At 44.0% G+C, this 19,392-nt stretch overlaps 1 protein-coding gene across 2 annotated transcripts in view; it reads right to left on the bottom strand.

Annotated features, from left to right (window-relative positions):
• Nucleotides 1-6,360: 6,360 nt before the first annotated feature.
• ACD (ACD shelterin complex subunit and telomerase recruitment factor) overlaps nucleotides 6,361-19,392 on the bottom strand; it is a 47,387-nt gene continuing 34,355 nt past the window's right edge. For both annotated transcript variants that reach the window (XM_069958076.1, XM_069958077.1), the window contains exons 11-14: nucleotides 15,936-16,058; nucleotides 12,400-13,349; nucleotides 7,324-7,403; nucleotides 6,361-6,662 (exon numbers count right to left, since the gene is read on the bottom strand). In XM_069958076.1, the coding sequence (XP_069814177.1) occupies nucleotides 6,596-6,662; nucleotides 7,324-7,403; nucleotides 12,400-13,349; nucleotides 15,936-16,058 (1,220 nt within the window). In that variant the 3' untranslated portion in view covers nucleotides 6,361-6,595. The remainder of the gene's footprint in view (nucleotides 6,663-7,323; nucleotides 7,404-12,399; nucleotides 13,350-15,935; nucleotides 16,059-19,392) is intronic.

The raw sequence follows: 19,392 nt of genomic DNA, 5'->3' as shown, positions 1-19,392 counted from the left end.
GGATTAGGGCAGGTGAGTATACCTAACTTTTCATTTTTTTATACCAAGTTTGAGCATAAATATTTTCTGGGGATGGACAACCCCTTTAAGCATCTATTCCCGGCTATTCCCTTTTTGGGTAAAGGTACACAGATTGGATTTTTCATGCAGATTTGCTCTACTCTCCTGGTGTGCATTTGCTCTTAGACTACATGTATTTCCGCAAGTTTTATGTAAGTGGAGTTGCAAACCACTATTGCAAATGTGTAATTCCATGACTCCTGAACAGCCGTGTCCAGAAAGTTTCTAAATCAAGTGCACAGATAAGGACTGTGGGGATATGTCACAAAGCTAGTATTTAAAACATCCTAGACATTTCAATAGGGCAGCAGCTGTAGAAGGCTTTCTCCCACTCCACCCGGCACTAAAGGTAGTGTTTGTAGAAAAACTCTTAACAGTTTAGCTCACAGCAGTGATCTCATGTGCCATGAAACAATGATGACTGCCAGAAACAACTCAATCTGTTTGGATTGACCACAAGTCCTCTTTAAGGCTCCATTCACACGTTCTGGGAAGTTGTCCGTGCTCATGGACAATTTTACAGCCCATTGCTTTCTATGGGGCTATTTAGACCTTTTGTGATTTCACGGATCCGTGATCCGTTCAGTTTAAAAATAGGACATGTCATAACTTGGAACGGAAGCACGGAACGGATTCCCCAAAGAAATCAATGAGATCCGTGTTTTTTACAGATGTACACGGATGTGACATCCGTGTTCATCTGTAAAAAACACAAATGTGAGGTAATCAATGTAATTTAAAATGCTTTAAAACAGATCCGTGAAAAAAATGGACATGGATGCAAAACGGATAAAAAACTGACTGTTTTGCACGGATCACGGAGGTAGTTAGCAGACCACAATCCCGGACTGGGAAAATTACTAAAGGTGTGAATGCAGCCTAAGCCTGATGAGAGTGCAGAACGGACAGTCCATTATTTAACAAATCAAAATGCTAATAGCAGCACAATGACAAGGTGGGAGGAGGGCTGGTGTAACAAAACAGAGCTCGGTATACAAAGCTAGGAATGGTTTCATGTATAATTGCTTCATATAGATCCAATATAACATTGTGTTTATAGATTAATGGTGCAAAGCTAAATTTGTCATGCTCCAGATACACTAGCATAAGGGCTTGGGGCTGTGTTATCAGCAGAGACAATGTCACAGTTCTCATGCCTCTCAAGTAACCTAATAGCGCCACATATGAAGTGATGGCAAGCCAGCAGGACACTCATTCTCCTTCCTCTAACCATCTGCTGCTCATGAGTGTGGTGAAAGGAAATTCATATTCTCATCCCAATGCTGGTATATGAGGAATATGTAACACATACAGTAGAAGATGTACAACTCAGCTGCTCCAGCTTCAGGAGAAGCTGACAATTGAGCATGCTCCCCTTGGGAGGGGAATCTGATGAGTAACAGATGGGACTGAAACACACTGTGACAATTCATTCAGCCGCACATGCTACTATAGATTTATGCTAAGAAGAGACTAGAAAGGCTAATAATGACACTGCAGACTGTAAACTGTATTCTGCAACCAGAGAGTAAAATCACTGGGGGGAATTTACTAACACTGTCTAGACCAGGGGTGTCAAACTCAAATAGACAGTGGGCCAAAATTAAAACTTTGGTCACTCGCGGGCCAACCTCGATATTCATTGAAAGCACAAGCAGCATATGTGTAACTTTCAGAGTGGCGTGCAGCGTATGATAAATCCCCACAATGGTGCCCCATATAGAACTCAGCCCCCCCAAATGTGTGTGTGTGTGTATATATATATATATATATATATATATATATATATATATATATATATATATATATACACTCACCGGCCACTTTATTAGGTACACCATGCTAGTAACGGGTGGTCTTCTGCTGCTGTAGCCCATCTGCCTCAAAGTTCGACGTACTGTGCGTTCAGAGATGCTCTTCTGCCTACCTTGGTTGTAACGGTTGGCTATTTGAGTCACTGTTGCCTTTCTATCAGCTCGAACCAGTCTGCCCATTCTCCTCTGACCTCTGGCATCAACAAGGCATTTCCGCCCACAGAACTGCCGCTCACTGGATGTTTTTTCTTTTTCGGACCATTCTCTGTAAACCCTAGAGATGGTTGTGCGTGAAAATCCCAGTAGATCAGCAGTTTCTGAAATACTCAGACCAGCCCTTCTGGCACCAACAACCATGCCACGTTCAAAGGCACTCAAATCACCTTTCTTCCCCATACTGATGCTCGGTTTGAACTGCAGGAGATTGTCTTGACCATGTCTACATGCCTAAATGCACTGAGTTGCCGCCATGTGATTGGCTGATTAGAAATTAAGTGGTAACGTGCAGTTGGACAGGTGTACCTAATAAAGTGGCCGGTGAGTGTATATATATATGTGTCTCACATAGTAATAGTGTCCCATATAGTAGCCATTCCCCCACAATACTGTTTCATATAGTAGCCATCACCCCACAATAGTGCATAATATTGTAGCCAACTCCCACAATACTTTCCCATATAGTAGCCATCACCCCACAATAGTGCCCCATATAGAAGCCAGCCCTTCCAATATTGACCCATATAGTAGCTAGCCCCCAATAGTGCCCCATATAGTAGCCAGCCCCCACAATAGTGTCTCATAATATCCAGCCTCCCACAATAGTGCCGCATAAAGTTAGCCAGCCCCCACAAAAGTGCCCCATGAAGTTAGCTAGCCCCCATAATAGTGCCCCATGAAGTTAGCCAGCCCCCATAATAGTGCCCCATGAAGTTAGCCAGCCCCCATAATAGTGCCCCATGAAGTTAGCCAGCCCCCATAATAGTGCCCCATGAAGTTAGCCAGCCCCCATAATAGTGCCCCATGAAGTTAGCCAGCCCCCATAATAGTACCTCATGAAGTTAGCCAGCCCCCATAATAGTGCCCCATGAAGTTAGCCAGCCCCCATAATAGTTCCCCATGCTATAGCCAGCCTGTGCCCTGAATGCTGCTGATCTCCTAGGGACAGGGGCACTGTTGGTCCTCTTGCTGCTAGAAAATGGCCATGTCTCCGGTGCAGCTGCTCGCACTTTATCTCCTGCACGGAGCTTTGCCTCACGTGCCAGGAGGAGGAGGAGAAGCCGGATCTTCCTGCGGCCTGAACCTGTCACCCCTGGACGGCTCCTGAACTCGCGCTAGTTCAGGGGTCAGATCCAGGGGTAGGCCGAGTTCGGGAGCCTTCCAAGGGTTACAGGTTCCCAGCGCACATCGCATCAGATTATAGTATGGGCGGTCCAGAAGACCGGCCATATTATAATCTGTTACAGCGTCCTATCGGCGGGCCAGCTCTAGGGAATCAACTGATTCCCTAGGCGGGCCAAAAATAATGGCACCGTGGGCCAGATTTTGCCAGTGGGCCAGAGTTTGACATGTCTGGTCTAGACAGACTGGCCCAAATTTATCAATCTGTAGTAGACAAAAAATGGACAGCAACTAGAGATGTATTTGAGGCATCTGATAACTGGGGTCTACAGAAGTTAGATGCAGCCCTAAGGCTGCCTGGAAAACATGGATACAGCCATAGGCTATATCCATGTTTTCCCGGGCTCCATAGGGCTGCATCCAACTTCTTCAGCCACCAGTAATCAAATGCCGCAGGGTCTGGTTGGGACGGAGCTGAACATGCTCGAGATTTACTCATCTCTAACAACAACCAATCACAGTCCATGAAAACTGAGCTATGATTGGTTTCTATTCGTTTCCTTAAACAGATTGATAAATCTGATATACTATAAGCTGTCTTTCTTCCCTTCTACCTGAACTGTTCACCACAATTTTAGTGTATGTTTTGGTCCATAACATTTCCCTCAAGTCAGGCCTCTTTAGAAAAACAAAAGCCACATCCTTTTTCTGATAAGCCCCACCGCTTTGTCAGAAAAGTTATTAAAGGGGTTATCCAGCGCTACAAAAACATGGCCACTTTCTTCAAGAGACAGCACCACTCTTGTCTCCAGTTCAGGTGTGGTTTGCAGTTAAGCTCCATTCACTTCAATGAAACGTAGTTAAAGCCCCACCCAACCTGGAGACGAGTGGTGCTGTCTCGGAAAGAAAGTGGCCATGTTTTCGTAGCGCTTGATAAGCACTTTAAAGGGAATCCGTCAGCTGCAATATATGTTCCAAATTGCTGTTGGATAGCCGTGCAAGGAGACACATGGTACCTATTAAATACAAGTCTGTGCTTTCAGGATGTTAAAGCAAATCTGTACCCACTGACCCACCCCTGCAAACAACTGTTGCAATCAGCATTGTAGACCAGAGATCCTGCCTGGGGGGCTACTAAATACCGGGGGGGAAAGAGGAAAAACCCAGATGCTTTGCAGGCCTAGGGATTGGCTGCTGTACGCCCCATCTCAAAAGTAAAATTTTGAAAAACATATTCGGGAAGGACTTCAGTTCATCTAGCGAGCAGTACCAGTGGTTTGGGGGTGGGGTCAGTGGATACAGATTTGCTTCAAAAATGCTTTTATTCTGTAGTACAAAGAGTGTTTTCCAGTAACACCTCCCCCTTCCATACCTGGCCCTGCCTATGACTCCAGGTGTCAATTAAGCAGGGAGGGAGGAGAGCTTGCAGCTATTCAGGAGCTTGAAAAAACATCTTGGAAAAAACAGAGAATAAAAGCCTTTGGCCCTATACACACGTTCCGTGTATCATGGAAGTGTCCCTCCCCCCAAGGTCTTATACACACGGTCCATCCATTGAAGGCCTGACGTGGAGCCCCCCTTACTGCTTTAGTACATTGCCAGTAATCTGACCAATTTTGGCAAGGAAATGTAAAGTTGCTTCTACAGACATATAAAAATGTGTTATCTATTGCTAAAATCTAAATTAATGACACCTCACCCCTTCAGGACCAGTCCAGACTGTGCCTTAAAGGGGTTATCCAGTGCTACAAAAACATGGCTACTTTTCTCCTTCTCTTGTGTCCAGTTCAGGTGTGGTTTGCAATTAAGCTTCATTTACTTCAATGGAACTAAGTTCCAAACCCCACCCAATCTGGAAACAAGAGAGGAGAAAAAGTGACCATGTTTTTGTAGTGCTGGATAACCCCTTTAAGGACCAGAGCCCAATTTTTAATGCAGTGATACTAAATATGTGCCCACTGAGGAAATCACGTGGATAACTTGCCAGGGATTCCGTTGCTCATTGGGGGCTAAGGGGATTATATGTTTATTACACTTTGTTTATCTATATTTTTGTGCGTTTTTTTTTTTTTTTTACCTTTAGAGTACATTCACACATACCGTATCCAAAGCAGATTTTACGCTTCCCGGTCCGTGCGGAAGGAGGAGACATCCCGGGGACCACATGGAATCCCGGGATTCAGCCTAGGTAATAGGCTGTATCCCGGAATTCCAGGTTGTCCCCGGGATGTCTCCTTCTTCCACACAGACTGGGAAGGCAAGAGAAATTAAATGCGGAAGGTCCGGCTAGGTTCGAGTTCGATTGAACCTAGCTTTTTCCACAGTTCGATCAAGCTTAATAAATAGTACGAGCCATTCTAAGAAACTCTGCAATAGGTTTTATTAGGCAAAAAAGCCTCTTTCTTTGCTCAGTTGTTTGGCAGCCCTCCCCCCAGGAAAGGAGCGGAAACTAATCCACTGACAGGTCTCTCTGCCTGTCAATTATCCCCACACTGCATGCTGACAGGCAGAGAGCCGTGACTAGTCACGGACAGCTCCCAGTCCAGATGACTAGTTTTCGCCCCTCTCCTGGCCTTGAGCACCTGATTAAAAATTACTTTTTCCCCGTTAGACTCCGTTCACATTCCTCCAGCCTCCATATCATACTGGCAGCCTAGGGGAGACTCATGCGCCTCTTCTCTCTGCACTAAAGAATGGACATGTCAATTCTTTAGCGTGGAGAGAGGAGGCGCATGAGCCTCCAATAGACTCCCAGTATGACACGGAGGCTGGCGGAATTCTGCAGCAGAAAATTTCACCAGTTTTACTTCGGGTGAACGGAGCCTTAAGCTACTGCTGAAAATGCAGATGGCATTCTTGGAGAGCTGCACAGTAGATCTATACTGTGTCTCTGGGAACCATATCAGTACAATTGTGCTGATTATTAAAGGGGTATTCAAATTTTTAGAAAGGTGCTCTGACTAATTTTGAATGGAATGGTGGGTTTGCATGTACTCCGCTGCTGTATTCACTCTATCAAGCTGCCGAATACAGAGTGGGGGTGCTGATCTGGAGACTGAGCATGCCCATGGGGGTGACACACCATCCCTAATAATAATTCCCAACAGATGTTTATCATAGGCAAAGGACCAAAGACATTTTTGTCATCAGTGATATTTTATTCTTTTTGTATAAAAATATACATTGAAATGTCCTCAAATTACAAACATAAGTGTAACAACAATGTAAAAGCTGCATAAAAAGCCACTTCTTTGCTTGTCTCACATAAGTAATCGCTACAGGATTTTTTTTTTTTTTTAAATGATCTAATGCGGTTTATGTTTACTGACAGTAGTATTATTAGTTGTGTAAAATAAATCAAGTGCCTGAGCCAGGAAGGACTTTTACAGAAGTTCTTCTTGGTGTTCTGATAGGATCTTTACAGCCCATTCACACAGGTCTGCCGGAATCCTGAATATAAAAACAACACACAATGTTACAAACTCTAGCTTACGGCATATAACAATGTATCCATAAGATAAGATGGATATAAGATGTCACAGATGCATCGATATAGGAAGTGTTCATGGCATTAAATGTGCTATATGGTCATGTAGACAGCCACCATAGACATTGGCACAGGCATGGTAAATAGCACTCAAATCAAGTTGGTCTGACATTATTTGTCACTTGATGGGTCTAAAGCAACCCACTACCTGACAAACAAGCATTTGTTTGTTCATCAACTTATCGCTGACCCTATTACAAAGGGCAATATTTGCCAATTTGTCTGATAATTGCCCCATGTAATAGGCCTCGAAGTGCTACTGTTGTGGAAGGGAAGGCATCTAGCAGTAACAAATCACAATAAGAATACAAGAAACTGTTCATATGGAAAAGCTGCCACTGTGGATGTGAAGGGTAGCAACGTAGTTTCTTCCATCCTGTGTTGTACTTTAACTGCACGTCCTATTTGCACATTTTGCTAAAGTGAATGCATTATTGGTGGAACATTATGGTTCATCCATGTTTTATCATCATGTACAGTAGCAGGTTTGCTGCCACCATTTCTTATATAAAAGGGTCTCAAGCTTATATTGTGGGTTTGATTCTACATTTGCATATTACTCACTGTATAGCTTTTACATGGGCACAGAGGTCTTCAGAGGGAGACTTGTACTTATACTGAAAGGGGGCTCCATCAAGGTGGGCCTGGGAATAAAAATGAAATACAATGATTACCATATCTTACAAATATTAGGATTTCACAAGTTTTAAGATTTGTAAAATAAAACAGTGTTGTTGGGTATATAACCAGAAAGCTTTCGGACATTGGTCAATAGGAAGAAGGCTTTTCAATCTCAAAGTACTAGAACATAGCAGGGGTAGGGAAATCAAATTCCCTGTGGCTTTCCATGACACGGCCATCACAATTTAGCTAATAAATATTCAATAACTGAGGAAACAATAAGTAAGATGAACTTTCATTAAAGAGTGTTTTTTTAAAGTAAAAAATTTAATTAGCTGGTGTCAGAAAATTATACAGATTTTTTTAATTACTTTTATTTTACTTCTAGTACTTATTAGCTGCTGTTTGCCCTGCAGGAAATGGTGTATTCTTTCCAGTCTGAAATGGTGCTCTCTGCTGCCACAGGAACTGTCCAGAACACTTGCAAATCCCCATAGAAAACCTCTCCTGCTCTGGGCGGTCCCTGTCACAGATGAAGGTGACAGCAGAGAGCACTGTGTCAGGCTGGGAAGAATACACTATGTTCAGCAGGGCACGCAGCAGCTGATAAGTACTGTAAGACTGGAGATTTTTAAATAGAAGTTTACAAATCTGTACACCTTTTTTTTTTCTTTAGAGTACCCTTATGTGTGATAATTTTAATTAGTAAAATAATTTACAATGTCTCTGCTGTCAATGAATAGAGGCTTCCCATTGTAACCAATCACAGCTCAGTTTTAAAATATTCATGAGCCCTGCTAAAATTAAAGCTGAGCTGTGATTGGTTGTTATGGGCAACAAAAAACATTCCTGCTGTATTCCTAAAACCAAGGGGTCCTTGTTGATAACGTCTATCACATCACATGGCAAGGCAGTATACTCAGTCCTGCTATAACATGAAATGTTTGTCACTCTGAAGCCAGTAAATGAACAATTAATCATTAACATTAGATTCATTATTAATACTCGGAATTCCAAAACTGGTTAGAAAGCAATGTAGATAATTGAAGATAAGTCACCAATGTTACAGAGGTGGAGCTGACCTGCTTAGACTTTAGGAACGCAGATATCCAAGTAATAAAAGCAGAACTGCACTACACAGGTATGGATGCAGAGACAGGGTCCGTGCGGATGAGTATATGAGTGACACTTCATTTGGTCTCAAACTTACCTGTGTTTGCAGGTTAGAAGTATAACCCTTTGTCAGATACTGTCTACCTTTAAACCCTAAAACCAGGTTTTATAACATCAAAGGTTATGTTCATATGCTCAATATGCAAAATTTTGTCAGACCCTGTTATATTGTATAGTGTTTTCAGGTATGTCATGGCTAAGCTTCAATGGTAATATCTGAACCCCCCACCAAAAACTCCCATTTAGGGTGCCTTCACACTTACCGGATCCACAGCGGATTCACAGCGAGATCCACTGCAGATCCGGTACCATTCACCCTAATGATAGCACATACCCGCAGCGGGATTGACATCCCGCTGTGAGTATGAGCTTTAAAGGACAAGTGCCATGAAAAACTTTTTCCCAGTAATTGAAGCACATTACAAAGTTATATAACTCTGTAATATGCTTCAATCACCTATCTGCCTCCCATCCCTGTCTTTTCCCCCCTCCACCCCCCACCAGGAAGTGTCCTAACTCACACAGACCTTATGACTGTCGTCACCAGGCAGCTCCTTCTTGTGAGGATGAGTCATCAGCCGGAGGGCTGCTCTAGGTCCTGTTACAGCAGCCTCCCCCTCCCCCTCCTTGTCAGGTGACTCTGCTTGCTCAGCTTATCTTCTCTAGTGACATGACTCCTTCACTGAGTCCACCAGCAGGAGAGAAGGTATGAGGGGAGGGGGGAGCTGTCTATCTGCCCGAGTCAGTCTGAGGGAAGATAAGCAAGTGACATGTGACAAGTGATGGCTTGCAGTTGTTCAGCCAATGGGAGCTGAGCAAGCCTGTCACCTGACAAGGCAGGGGAGGGGGGAGGCTAGTGTAACAGGAGAAGGAGCTGAGAGAAGAGCTTGGTGATGGTGACGACAGTAATGAGGTCTGTGTGAGTTTAGTGCACTTCCTAGTGGGGGGTGGAGGGGGGAAAAGACAGGGAAGGGAGGCAGATAGGTGATTGAAGCATACTACACAGTTATATAACTTTGTAATGTGTTTCAATTACTGGGAAAAAGTTTTTCATGGCACTTGTTCTTTAATCCCCTAGCGCCCGCAGCCCCACCGCATCCCCGCCTCCTGCAGCTCCGCCACTGCCCCCATCAGCCCCGGCGCCCGCATCCCCAATCGCCGCCCGCACGCATCCCCAACCATCCCCGCAGCCGGGACGCTTCCCCGATAGCTGCTCGCAGCCCGCCCGCATCATCCCCGCAGCCCGCCGGGAGCATACACTACCTGCTCCTCAGCGCAGCTGCTGGGATGATGCGGGCGGGCTGCGGGGATGATGGGGAATGCGTGCAGGCTGCGTGCGGCGATTGGGGATGCGGGCGCCGGGGCTGATGGGGGAAGTGGCGGAGCTGCAGGAGGCGGGGATGCAGGCGCCAGGGGGTTAAAGCTCATACTCACAGCGGGATGTCAATCCCGCTGCGGGTATGTGCTATCATTAGGGTGAATGGTCCTGGATCCGCAGTGGATCTCGCTGCGAATCCGCAGCGTGAGTATCCGCTGCGGATCCAGTAAGTGTGAAGGCACCCTAAGGGTGCCTTCACACCTACCGTATCGCAGCAGAAAATCCGCTGCGGATCCGCAGCAGATTTAACTAAATGAATGAACACAGCATTAAATACGCACCGTCAAATCCGCTGCGGATCCGCAGCAGATTTGTAAGTGCGGATTTGATGCTGTGTTCATTCATTTAGTTAAATCTGCTGCGGATCCGCAGCGGATTTTCTGCTGCGATACGGTAGGTGTGAAGGCACCCTAAAGGTGTTTTCAAGGAGTAGAAAAACCACAACTTTTTTTTTTTTTTTTTTGCAAAAAATAGCACCACACCTGTCTCCATGTTGGCTTCAATTTACCTCCATTCAAGTCAATGAAAATGAGCTGCAAAAGTAAAAATAAGCTGCGGCGCTGTTTCTGGAAAAAAGCAGACATGTTTTTCTAGGCCTGGATAACCCCTTTAAAATGTACATATTATGCTAAATAAAAGCTCTTATTTAGGACTGAAAGTGAGAAATTGCACCATAATTTTCCCCTTGAGTTACTACTTATATTACACTTTAAATTCTGAAGTTTAAAGGCTCCACATATTAAGAGCTGGCCAAACTAGTTTATAAGTACCAGCCAATTTGTATAGGTGCTTCCTGATAATACAACAGAAAAAAAGGGAAACATTGGCAACACATCTATGCCTCTGTTCACATTGCAGGTTGATGCTGCATGCGGCTTAAGTACAGACAAAAAAACAAAGTGCAACAGCAACCTACAGGTGCAAGTGCTTACCGAATGAAGATAGCAAACTATTTGATCAAACAGAGTGTACCATAACATCTTAATGTGGTGACATGGTACACTCTGTTTCATCAAATAGTTTGCTAAGATCCTTATTTTTTAATATTTAAAGAGCAGGTTTTTATTGTGTGTATGCAGGGGGAAGTATATACGGTAAGCGCTTGCACCTGTAGGTTGCTGTTGCACCTTCTGTTTTTTTGCTTCCTGATAAGGATTGGCTATGCCCAATGCTTTTGTTCTTGAACTGATAAGCCACTAGCAGAGAAGTTTGACAGCGGCTTAAGGCCCTATTACACAAAGCGATAATCGCTTTGTGTAGTAAAAGGCAAAGATCAGCCAACATGCACGATGTTGTCTTTCAACATGTTGAAAAAGAAACAACTAGGATAGCAATGATCTGCTGACGTTGCTCCGTGTAATAGGTGCAGCTATCTCCTATGGGCTCCCCGGATTATCTAAAAATCGTCCGGGGAACCCTCACGTAACTCAAAGTGCCCCTCACACTTACCCGCTCACTGTCGGCGAGAGTAATAGCGCCGGCAGCTCGCGAGGAACAAGAAGCAAGTGAGAGCTGACCTGACAGGTCGGCGCTCAATTGCTCCCATGTAATAGGCCTTTACCCTACTTAAAGGAGAAGTCCGGCGAAAATTTTTATGACAGTATTGTATTGCCCGCCAAAAGTTATACAAACCACCAATATACACTTATTACAGGAAATGCTTATAAAGTGCTTTTTTCCCTGCACTTACTACTACATCAAGGCTTCACTTCCTGGATAACATGGTGATGTCACGACCCGACTCCCAGAGCTGTGCGGGCTGTGGCTGCTGGAGAGTATGATGGCAGAGGGATGCTCAGTGTCCCTCCAGTGCCCTGTGTCCCTCAGTGTCCCCCTGCCATCATCCTCTACAGCAGCCACAGCCCGCACAGCTCTGGGAGTCAGGTTGTCACATCACCATGTTATCCAGGAAGTGAAGCCTTGATGCAGTAGTAAGTACAGGGAAAAAAAGCACTTTATAAGCATTTCCCATAAGTGTATATTGGTGATTTGTATAACTTTTGGAGGGCAATACAATACTGTCATAAAACATTTCGCTGGACTTCCCATTTAAGCTGATCACCTTAAACTGAACTGAGCATTCTTGTATACAGAGGTATTGGAAAAGATAGCATTTGGCTGAAGGCCATTTTATGTATATGGCCAGACTTGGTAGCTAAACTTTATAGTGTCCACTCTTTATTTTATACTTTTTACGGCAGATCATCTAAAGTTCTTATCAGAAATGACTTCATTTTGGAGGAGGCAGGTAGTGACCAGAGCAGAGGCCGCAGACAAGCCACTGTGATGCTGTCAGCATGGCAATTAAAAACATTTAAGAAGATGCTGGATCACAGAGCAGCGCAGACAGTATGAAGGCACTTCCTATATGATCGGCAATAGGAAACTGGCAGTACAAGTATATATGCATATCCATACTGTCAGTTTCCCTTTAAGTAACATATAGTTATGATACATTAACTGCTCACCAGCTTAGTACTTTTTACTTCAATGATTCGTACTGTGTCCTTCTCTTTGGCCTGAAAAGATGACAGTCTATGGGTTGCATTAGAGGCTGCTTCATGTATACAGGGTTTGCTTGGTCTAGGTCCCTTTGCAGTTAACTGCTCATTGGCAGAATCCTTCATTGGAAGGGTTTTTGTATTGACCACAAACTGAAGGCTGGGTTTATGTGCTTGCATCCTCTTTCGGCTGGATATAGGATTTGCTTTCACATGTGTTTTGATATATTGTTCAGTCTTCCTGTTATTTTGTCCAATTTCTGAAACAGCACCTGCCGCTTCCCTTTCCAGTATTTGCTTACAGCCGGCAATCTGAAGGCCATTATTATTATCAGCCAACTTGTCAGTATCATCACCAGAAGAAGTAGTAGTAGTCACACAATTTGGTCTTTCTACACTCTCAGGTTCCTGTTGCTCAAAATCTGACAATGTGCTCTCAAGATACTCTGATGTTGGCTTCCTCTTTGAGGCTTTCCTTGTTCTCAGGGCGCAGTATCTCTCTCTGTTGTTCTCATCACTTACAGAGAAGAGATCTTTATTTGCTGTACTGCTTTTAATTTCTGACTTTATTGGACTTATCTGAAGCTTAATAGGACTTATGTGACCTTTACTGCTCCCCGACAAACTTCTCTGGGGTGAATTTTGAGTCAGTGGTATTAGAGTGAGAGAGGCAGCACTGGTGTTTAAACTTTCTCCTTGTGTGCAGTCACTATGGGCACTGTCCATCTCAGGTATACTTCCACTAGGCTGTTGCTGCTGCGGGTTGGAACTATTTTCTGAAAACATCAAGGGGGAAATCTCACTCTTGCCATCAGGGGAGTGAGCTAGAGACACATCTGAAGGAGATGTTAGTATATCAGGAGTGCTGCTGTCTGGATCTGTCTCAACCTCGTTCACAGAATGCTGTAGCTGGGAACCTGAAAAAGCAAACACATAAAATTACACAGACGTTAACTAAACTTTTCAGTACTATGCGTAAAGACAATTCATACTAACAAAAAAATAAAAAGCAATGTTTTACCTTCAGAATATTTTATTTATTTATTTTTTTAAAGAGATTTTAATTTTAGAGACAACTCCACCCTTGTGTATGGGGCCAGCCTGCCCTATTTGCATCATTCTTATGATGCCGCCTCTGTCTCTGACAGGGACCGCCCAAATCAGGAAAGGTTTTCTATGGGGATTTGCTACTGCTCTGGACAGTTCCTGAGATGGATAGAGGTGGCAGCAAAGAGCACTGTGTAAGACTGGAAAGAATACACCACTTCCTACAGGACATACAGCAGCTGATAAGTACTGGAAGCATTCAGATTTTTAAATAGAAATAAATTAAAAAAAATGGATAAATTTCTAAGATTAGTTGATTTGAAAGCAAACCAAATTTCACTGGAGTACCCCTTTAAGGTGTCCATGCATCAACTTACGGCTGAAAGATCATGCTGTCAGTGATGTCGCTCCTCCTCTTACAAGAACGTTTGGCATGGCTGAGCATTGCTGTGTTCTCTATAGTGAGGGAAGTATTAAAGTGGATGTACCACCTGGTACATCCTCTTTAATCTAAACCAACTGTTCGAACGGCGCAGGCACAGGGAAGCCGGTGCCGCAGTCTGTTTTTCGGACCGCGGCTCGGTTCCCGTGCACAGCGCCGTTCTATGCACCGGAACCGGACGGTGCTCAAGCACTGGAGGTAGGCCGGCCCGCCACTTTATGATGCGGCTCCGTTCATTCCAAGGGAGCCCCAGCATACAGGGGAGGGAATTCCCTCTCACTGGGGGCGGGCCAGCCTACCTCCAGTGCTTAAGCACCGGCCGATTCCGGTGCATAGAACGGCGACGTGCACGGGGAACCGGCTTCCCTGTGCCGGCGCGGTTCGATCTGTGGGTTCAGATTAAAGAGGATGTACCAGGTGGTACATCCTCTTTAAGCCACAGCCAGAAAGCTCTAGCTGTGGCTTATCTTTTCCAGAACAAATGGTCGGGTGGTGTTTTTCCATCATGTTGACAACTATCTCTACCAATATATATACCAAGGGCCAAACCTGAAGCATTTGGCTGGTATGGCTGACAACAGTATAAGATGTATAAGGACCTTTAGATGACTGTGAACCAATGGTCATTGAACTGACATCTCTATTCTTCCTGGTTCCTCCCTACACATACTCTGTTCAGTGGAACAAAATTTCTTGGTAACAGTCTATCCCTCACAGGAACAAAAGATTGGGTATGCGAACATGACTAATCTTTGTTTTCCTGGACAGAAAGACAGGAAATTAGATCATTCAGTGTGTATGGGCTCCTTAAGACATTTCTCTGTCAGCTAATAGTCAGGACACAGTTCCTATACATGGAGGAAATGTGTTTATAGCATGATGCAGTATGTAAGTGAACTTTTGTGTCACTTGCTGCAGCACAAAAAGGGTTAAGTAGCAGGATAGAACACAGAAAAAGTGGGTCAGCATCACAGGAATATGGTTAGTTCAACGCATGCCTCACCAGACTGGGCCAAGTCCCTAAACTTGAAAAGCTATTTGGTAGCCAAAACGCTGCATCCCGAGTGAATAAAATGTCACCAATTCATCACTGAAAGTGCTGTCTATTCAGTTGGAAAGGAGCAGGACAGGACGTTTTTGCTTCCCCACACAGGAATTCTTTTTTCAGTTCTGACTTCATAGAACTATTTTTTCTTATTCAAAAGCTTTATTTGGGCTTTAGAAATATCAGGGATATAGAAAACAAAAAAAAAAAAGGAAATAAAGGGGAACAAAGGTAATAATACAAGTGATGAGGCTGCTCTTGGTATGACCAATAGTACTAGCACACTCCTAGCTTGTCTTTTATAGAGGTGCAATCGCAAAGCCACATCTGGAACACATCTAAATAGGGAGAGAAAAAGGGGAGGAGGTGCCAAGGCGGTCCTCTCGAAAATTCTTGAAGAAAAAGAGGCATCAATAAATATTGAAAAGTAAATAAAAATGAGGGCGATCCAGGAAGAAGCGATCACACCCAGAGACTGTGATATTTGGGAGAGTTTAAAAAAGCCAACCATGGGAGCCATAATTTTGCTACAGGTCCAAGATTCCCATGTGTCTCCTCCCTCAGATCCTCCCCACCGTGTATCATCATAACCTCCCTAAGCCATTCTGTGATAGTTGGGGCCTTCATAGAACACTTATGTTATTGTATTGCTAATAATAATAATAATAATCTTGCCGGAAGTGACATAGAAAAACACTAGCGTACAGTGGGATGAAGCAACTGTATGATGCATTAAAAAAATCATGCTAAATCAAGGCTCCTTGAGCTTGGGCTTGCCAACCTATCACAGGCTTCCTGTTTCTGCAGTTCCTCAATAACTGACAGCCATAGAAGCATACTTTTCCCCTTTACTGACTGACTGTTCTTAAGAAGGTTCAGTATCAGTAACGTGATGGGAGTTTATCTATTTTATGCTCATATACTACCACCATCCACTCTAAAACACAAGCCACAGTTTTTTTTACCCACCAGAACTTGTCGCAACACTAATACAAAGAGACGGTAGCTGGTTCCAGGGATTTCCGGAATGGCTTGGAATTTCATCTACGGGTTCCTCAGAAAGAGTAGATAACGCTGTACTGTATGGCTGGGCTGAAAAAATAATGGGGAAAATAAAAATAAAATAACCATTTGAAATATTTTCATTTATTCGATTTGACTTGTGAGGGTCCAAGCATTAAGACCCCCACCGAATGATACAATGACCATTTAGACCAGACCAATTCTGAGAAAATACCATATTCCCAAAAGTAAATGATGTACTGCACATGTTTGGGTACATGCAGATACTCTAGTTACCTGGATACAGGAAAATATTTTAGTTTATAAATATGCCACTCTCAAGGGGAAGACAAGGTCCCGATGGGCAGTGTTCTGTAAAGTGTTTTCCAAAACTACAAGACAAACAATCTGTAAATAAAAGAGTGAAGGAAGGTCACCGAGCACAATTTATATACTCTATGCACTCCACTGCAGTACTCCTGTTACTGGCAGTCTACACTATGACAACCCGTATCACAAATGTACTAAAACTGACCTCCTGATCTGGAACACACTGTACAGCACATTAACACACACTGGTAAAAACAGACATTCCCATTACACTGATTTATTAGGAAGTGCTCCAATAAGTCACCTTTCCATAAGCAATAACAAAATTGGTGGCAAAGGTTTTCATCAGTAAAGCTCTCACTCATTGCTGAGACCTCCAGGATCACTAGATATAGCGGAAATAAGCAGATGGCTTCACTCCTTAGCACAGAGACTCTGATTGTCCAAAACTTCTGACTTTTAAAAAGTTTATTTTCAAGTGACATTAAATAACAGCAAAGTATAAAAGGGACAGAGCTCGAAACCTCCTTTGTTTTTGTTTTTTTGTTTTTTTTTACATTGTAATATCTAAAAAACAAACAAAAACAAAAAAACAACAAAAAAAACATTTCTAACCCCCCCTCCCTCCCGCCCAGAAGTTATGACCTTTATCTTAGTTTCAGATCCAACCAATCATACATCACCAATCGTGGTATGTCCCCTTGTATGGATAAAACCCGCAGGGCGCCCACATAACCCTTCCAACTCTTAAAGCTATACCTCCTCCACCCCCACTGCAATTATTTACAAAGTTACCATACACAACTAGGTGACGGCTCCAACCGCGTCCCCACCCCACCAGGAGTACAGAGCAGGCCAGAAAAGGGGCAAGCCAACCCAACATATTCAAGCTCATTCTTTGATCTTTCACATTTTCATATATCAGTCTCTTAGCCTCTTATTGATCACAACATGCTTCCAGTCTCCTTCCCTACCCAACCCAGGGCATCGAAACCTCCTTTGTTACTGACAGCCTGTACTTTCAGATGTAAGAATTCTGGCAGCTTGCAGCAAGCAAGACATATAATGATACCAGTGTAGAAACATAAAACATTGTCAGCAGAAAAAGACCACTTGGTCCAGCTAGTCTGCCCTTTGAGTAAGCCTTACCATTTGGTATCCTGAAGCAGCCAAGGGCCACAAGAACTTTTATTATTGGCTCTAAGGGAATTGCTTAAAGCTCGACATGAAGAAAAGAGAGAGAGCTCTGGCTCCTTAAAGAAGCAGTTCACAAAAAATTCTTATTGGTCCCCCGCCAGGCGCTGGTGCGTATACTCACGGCAGGTGATTGGTGTCCCGCGGCGCGGCTTCGTTGCGGTCGCGTTCAAATCCAGCACGCGCTCACGTCCGCCTCAGCTGTGACTCTGCTTCAGTCTCCTGTGTATAAACGCCGGAAGTCACACGCTTCCATAGAGAATGCATTGAAGCGTGTGACTTCCTGCGCTCATACACAGGAGACTGAAGAGGAGTTACAGCTGAGGCAGACGTGAGCACGCGCTTGATTCCAACGGCGCTGCGGGACCGGAACGAAGCCGCGCCACGGGACACCGATTACCTGCTGTGAGAATATGCTCCAGCGCCTACCGGGGGGCCAATAATAATTTTTTGTGAACTGGTTCTTTAAGCTTTATATAAATAGCATTAATTTAATTGTATCGGTCATTGGGGCAGGAAAATAAAAATTAATAATAAATGCACCAATATTTATCAATGTGATCATGATCTTTAAAAATCTATCTTTAGACAGACTACTTTAGTAATGGCTTACTTAACACCAAAATTGTTCACCAAAATATTGGTGCAGTTTTGGAGCACAATGTTGCAAGAGTGGGGCAAAAGGGTTAAAGAGACTCTGTACCCACAATCTGACCCCCCAAACCACTTGTACCTTCGGATAGCTGCTTTTAATCCAAGATCTGTCCTGGGGTCCGTTCAGCAGGGGATGCAGTTATTGTCATAAAAACAACTTTTAATCCCGCAATGTTGTGTATAACGGCCGGGGCTTACATTTGTATATGCATTAGGCTGGCACACCCTCTCTGTCCTTCCTCCTTACTCTCCTCATCATTAGGAATGATCCAGGAACATTTACTGCTGTTTAAGCATTGCACAGGTGTCTTAACGATCCAGCCCATGTTCATTATGCACGCAGCTGAGGAATAGGAAGCAATCTGCCTGGAGCATTCCTAATGAAGAGGAGGGTGGGGAGGAAGGAGAGAGGGTGTGCCAGCCTAATGCATATACTAATGTAAGCCCCGGCCGTTAGACACAGCGCTGCCAGATTAAAAGTTGTTTTTATTACAATAACTGCATCCCCTGCCGATAGGACCCCAGGACAGATCTTGGATTAAAAGCAGCTATCCGAAGGTACAAGTGGTTTGGGGGGGACAGATTGTGGGTACAGAGTCGCTTTAAAACAAATAAGAAAAGTAGTATGTCAAATTACATAAGGTTGTTGGTGAAGGCAGTTTTATTTATCTACCCCAGTGCTTTATAAAACTAATATTATACTGAAAGGCCTCATTCACATGTCCAGTGTTTTTCACGGAGCGTGATGTTGTCTGCTCTGTAAAAAACACTGAACGTCTGTTCATTGTATCTGTGCGGGTGAGATGGGAGCCGGGAGTGAATGACAGAATCGGGGGAGATGGGAGCCAGGAGCGGGGGACAGCAGCGGGGGAGATGAGAGCCGGGAGCGGGGCACAGCAGCGGGGGAGATAGGAGCCAAGAGCAGGGGACAGCAGCGGTGGGAGGCTTCTACGCCACCTTCTGCACTATGACCTGTCCTATTTTTTTCGCAGCAAGGATCACGGCACGGATGACAGTACGGATGGTGTGAATGCCCACATAGGATTTCATGGGCCCTAAAATTGTCTGTGGTCGCGGATCTGCCACCACAGAATATTTTACGGGATGTGTGAAAAAGGCTTAATGTAATGTAATGTAGGACTCGTCGAGTAAAATATTTTTTCAACTATATATCCTTCTCCTGATATGCAGCTCTTTTCATCACATTGTTAAGAGCTCATTGTCTAGCAGTGGTTGGGCTGTTATT

This window comes from Dendropsophus ebraccatus, chromosome 2 (assembly GCF_027789765.1).
Source record: "Dendropsophus ebraccatus isolate aDenEbr1 chromosome 2, aDenEbr1.pat, whole genome shotgun sequence".
NCBI classification, from domain to species: domain Eukaryota; kingdom Metazoa; phylum Chordata; class Amphibia; order Anura; family Hylidae; genus Dendropsophus; species Dendropsophus ebraccatus.
This window is presented reverse-complemented; position numbering and strand designations above follow the sequence as displayed.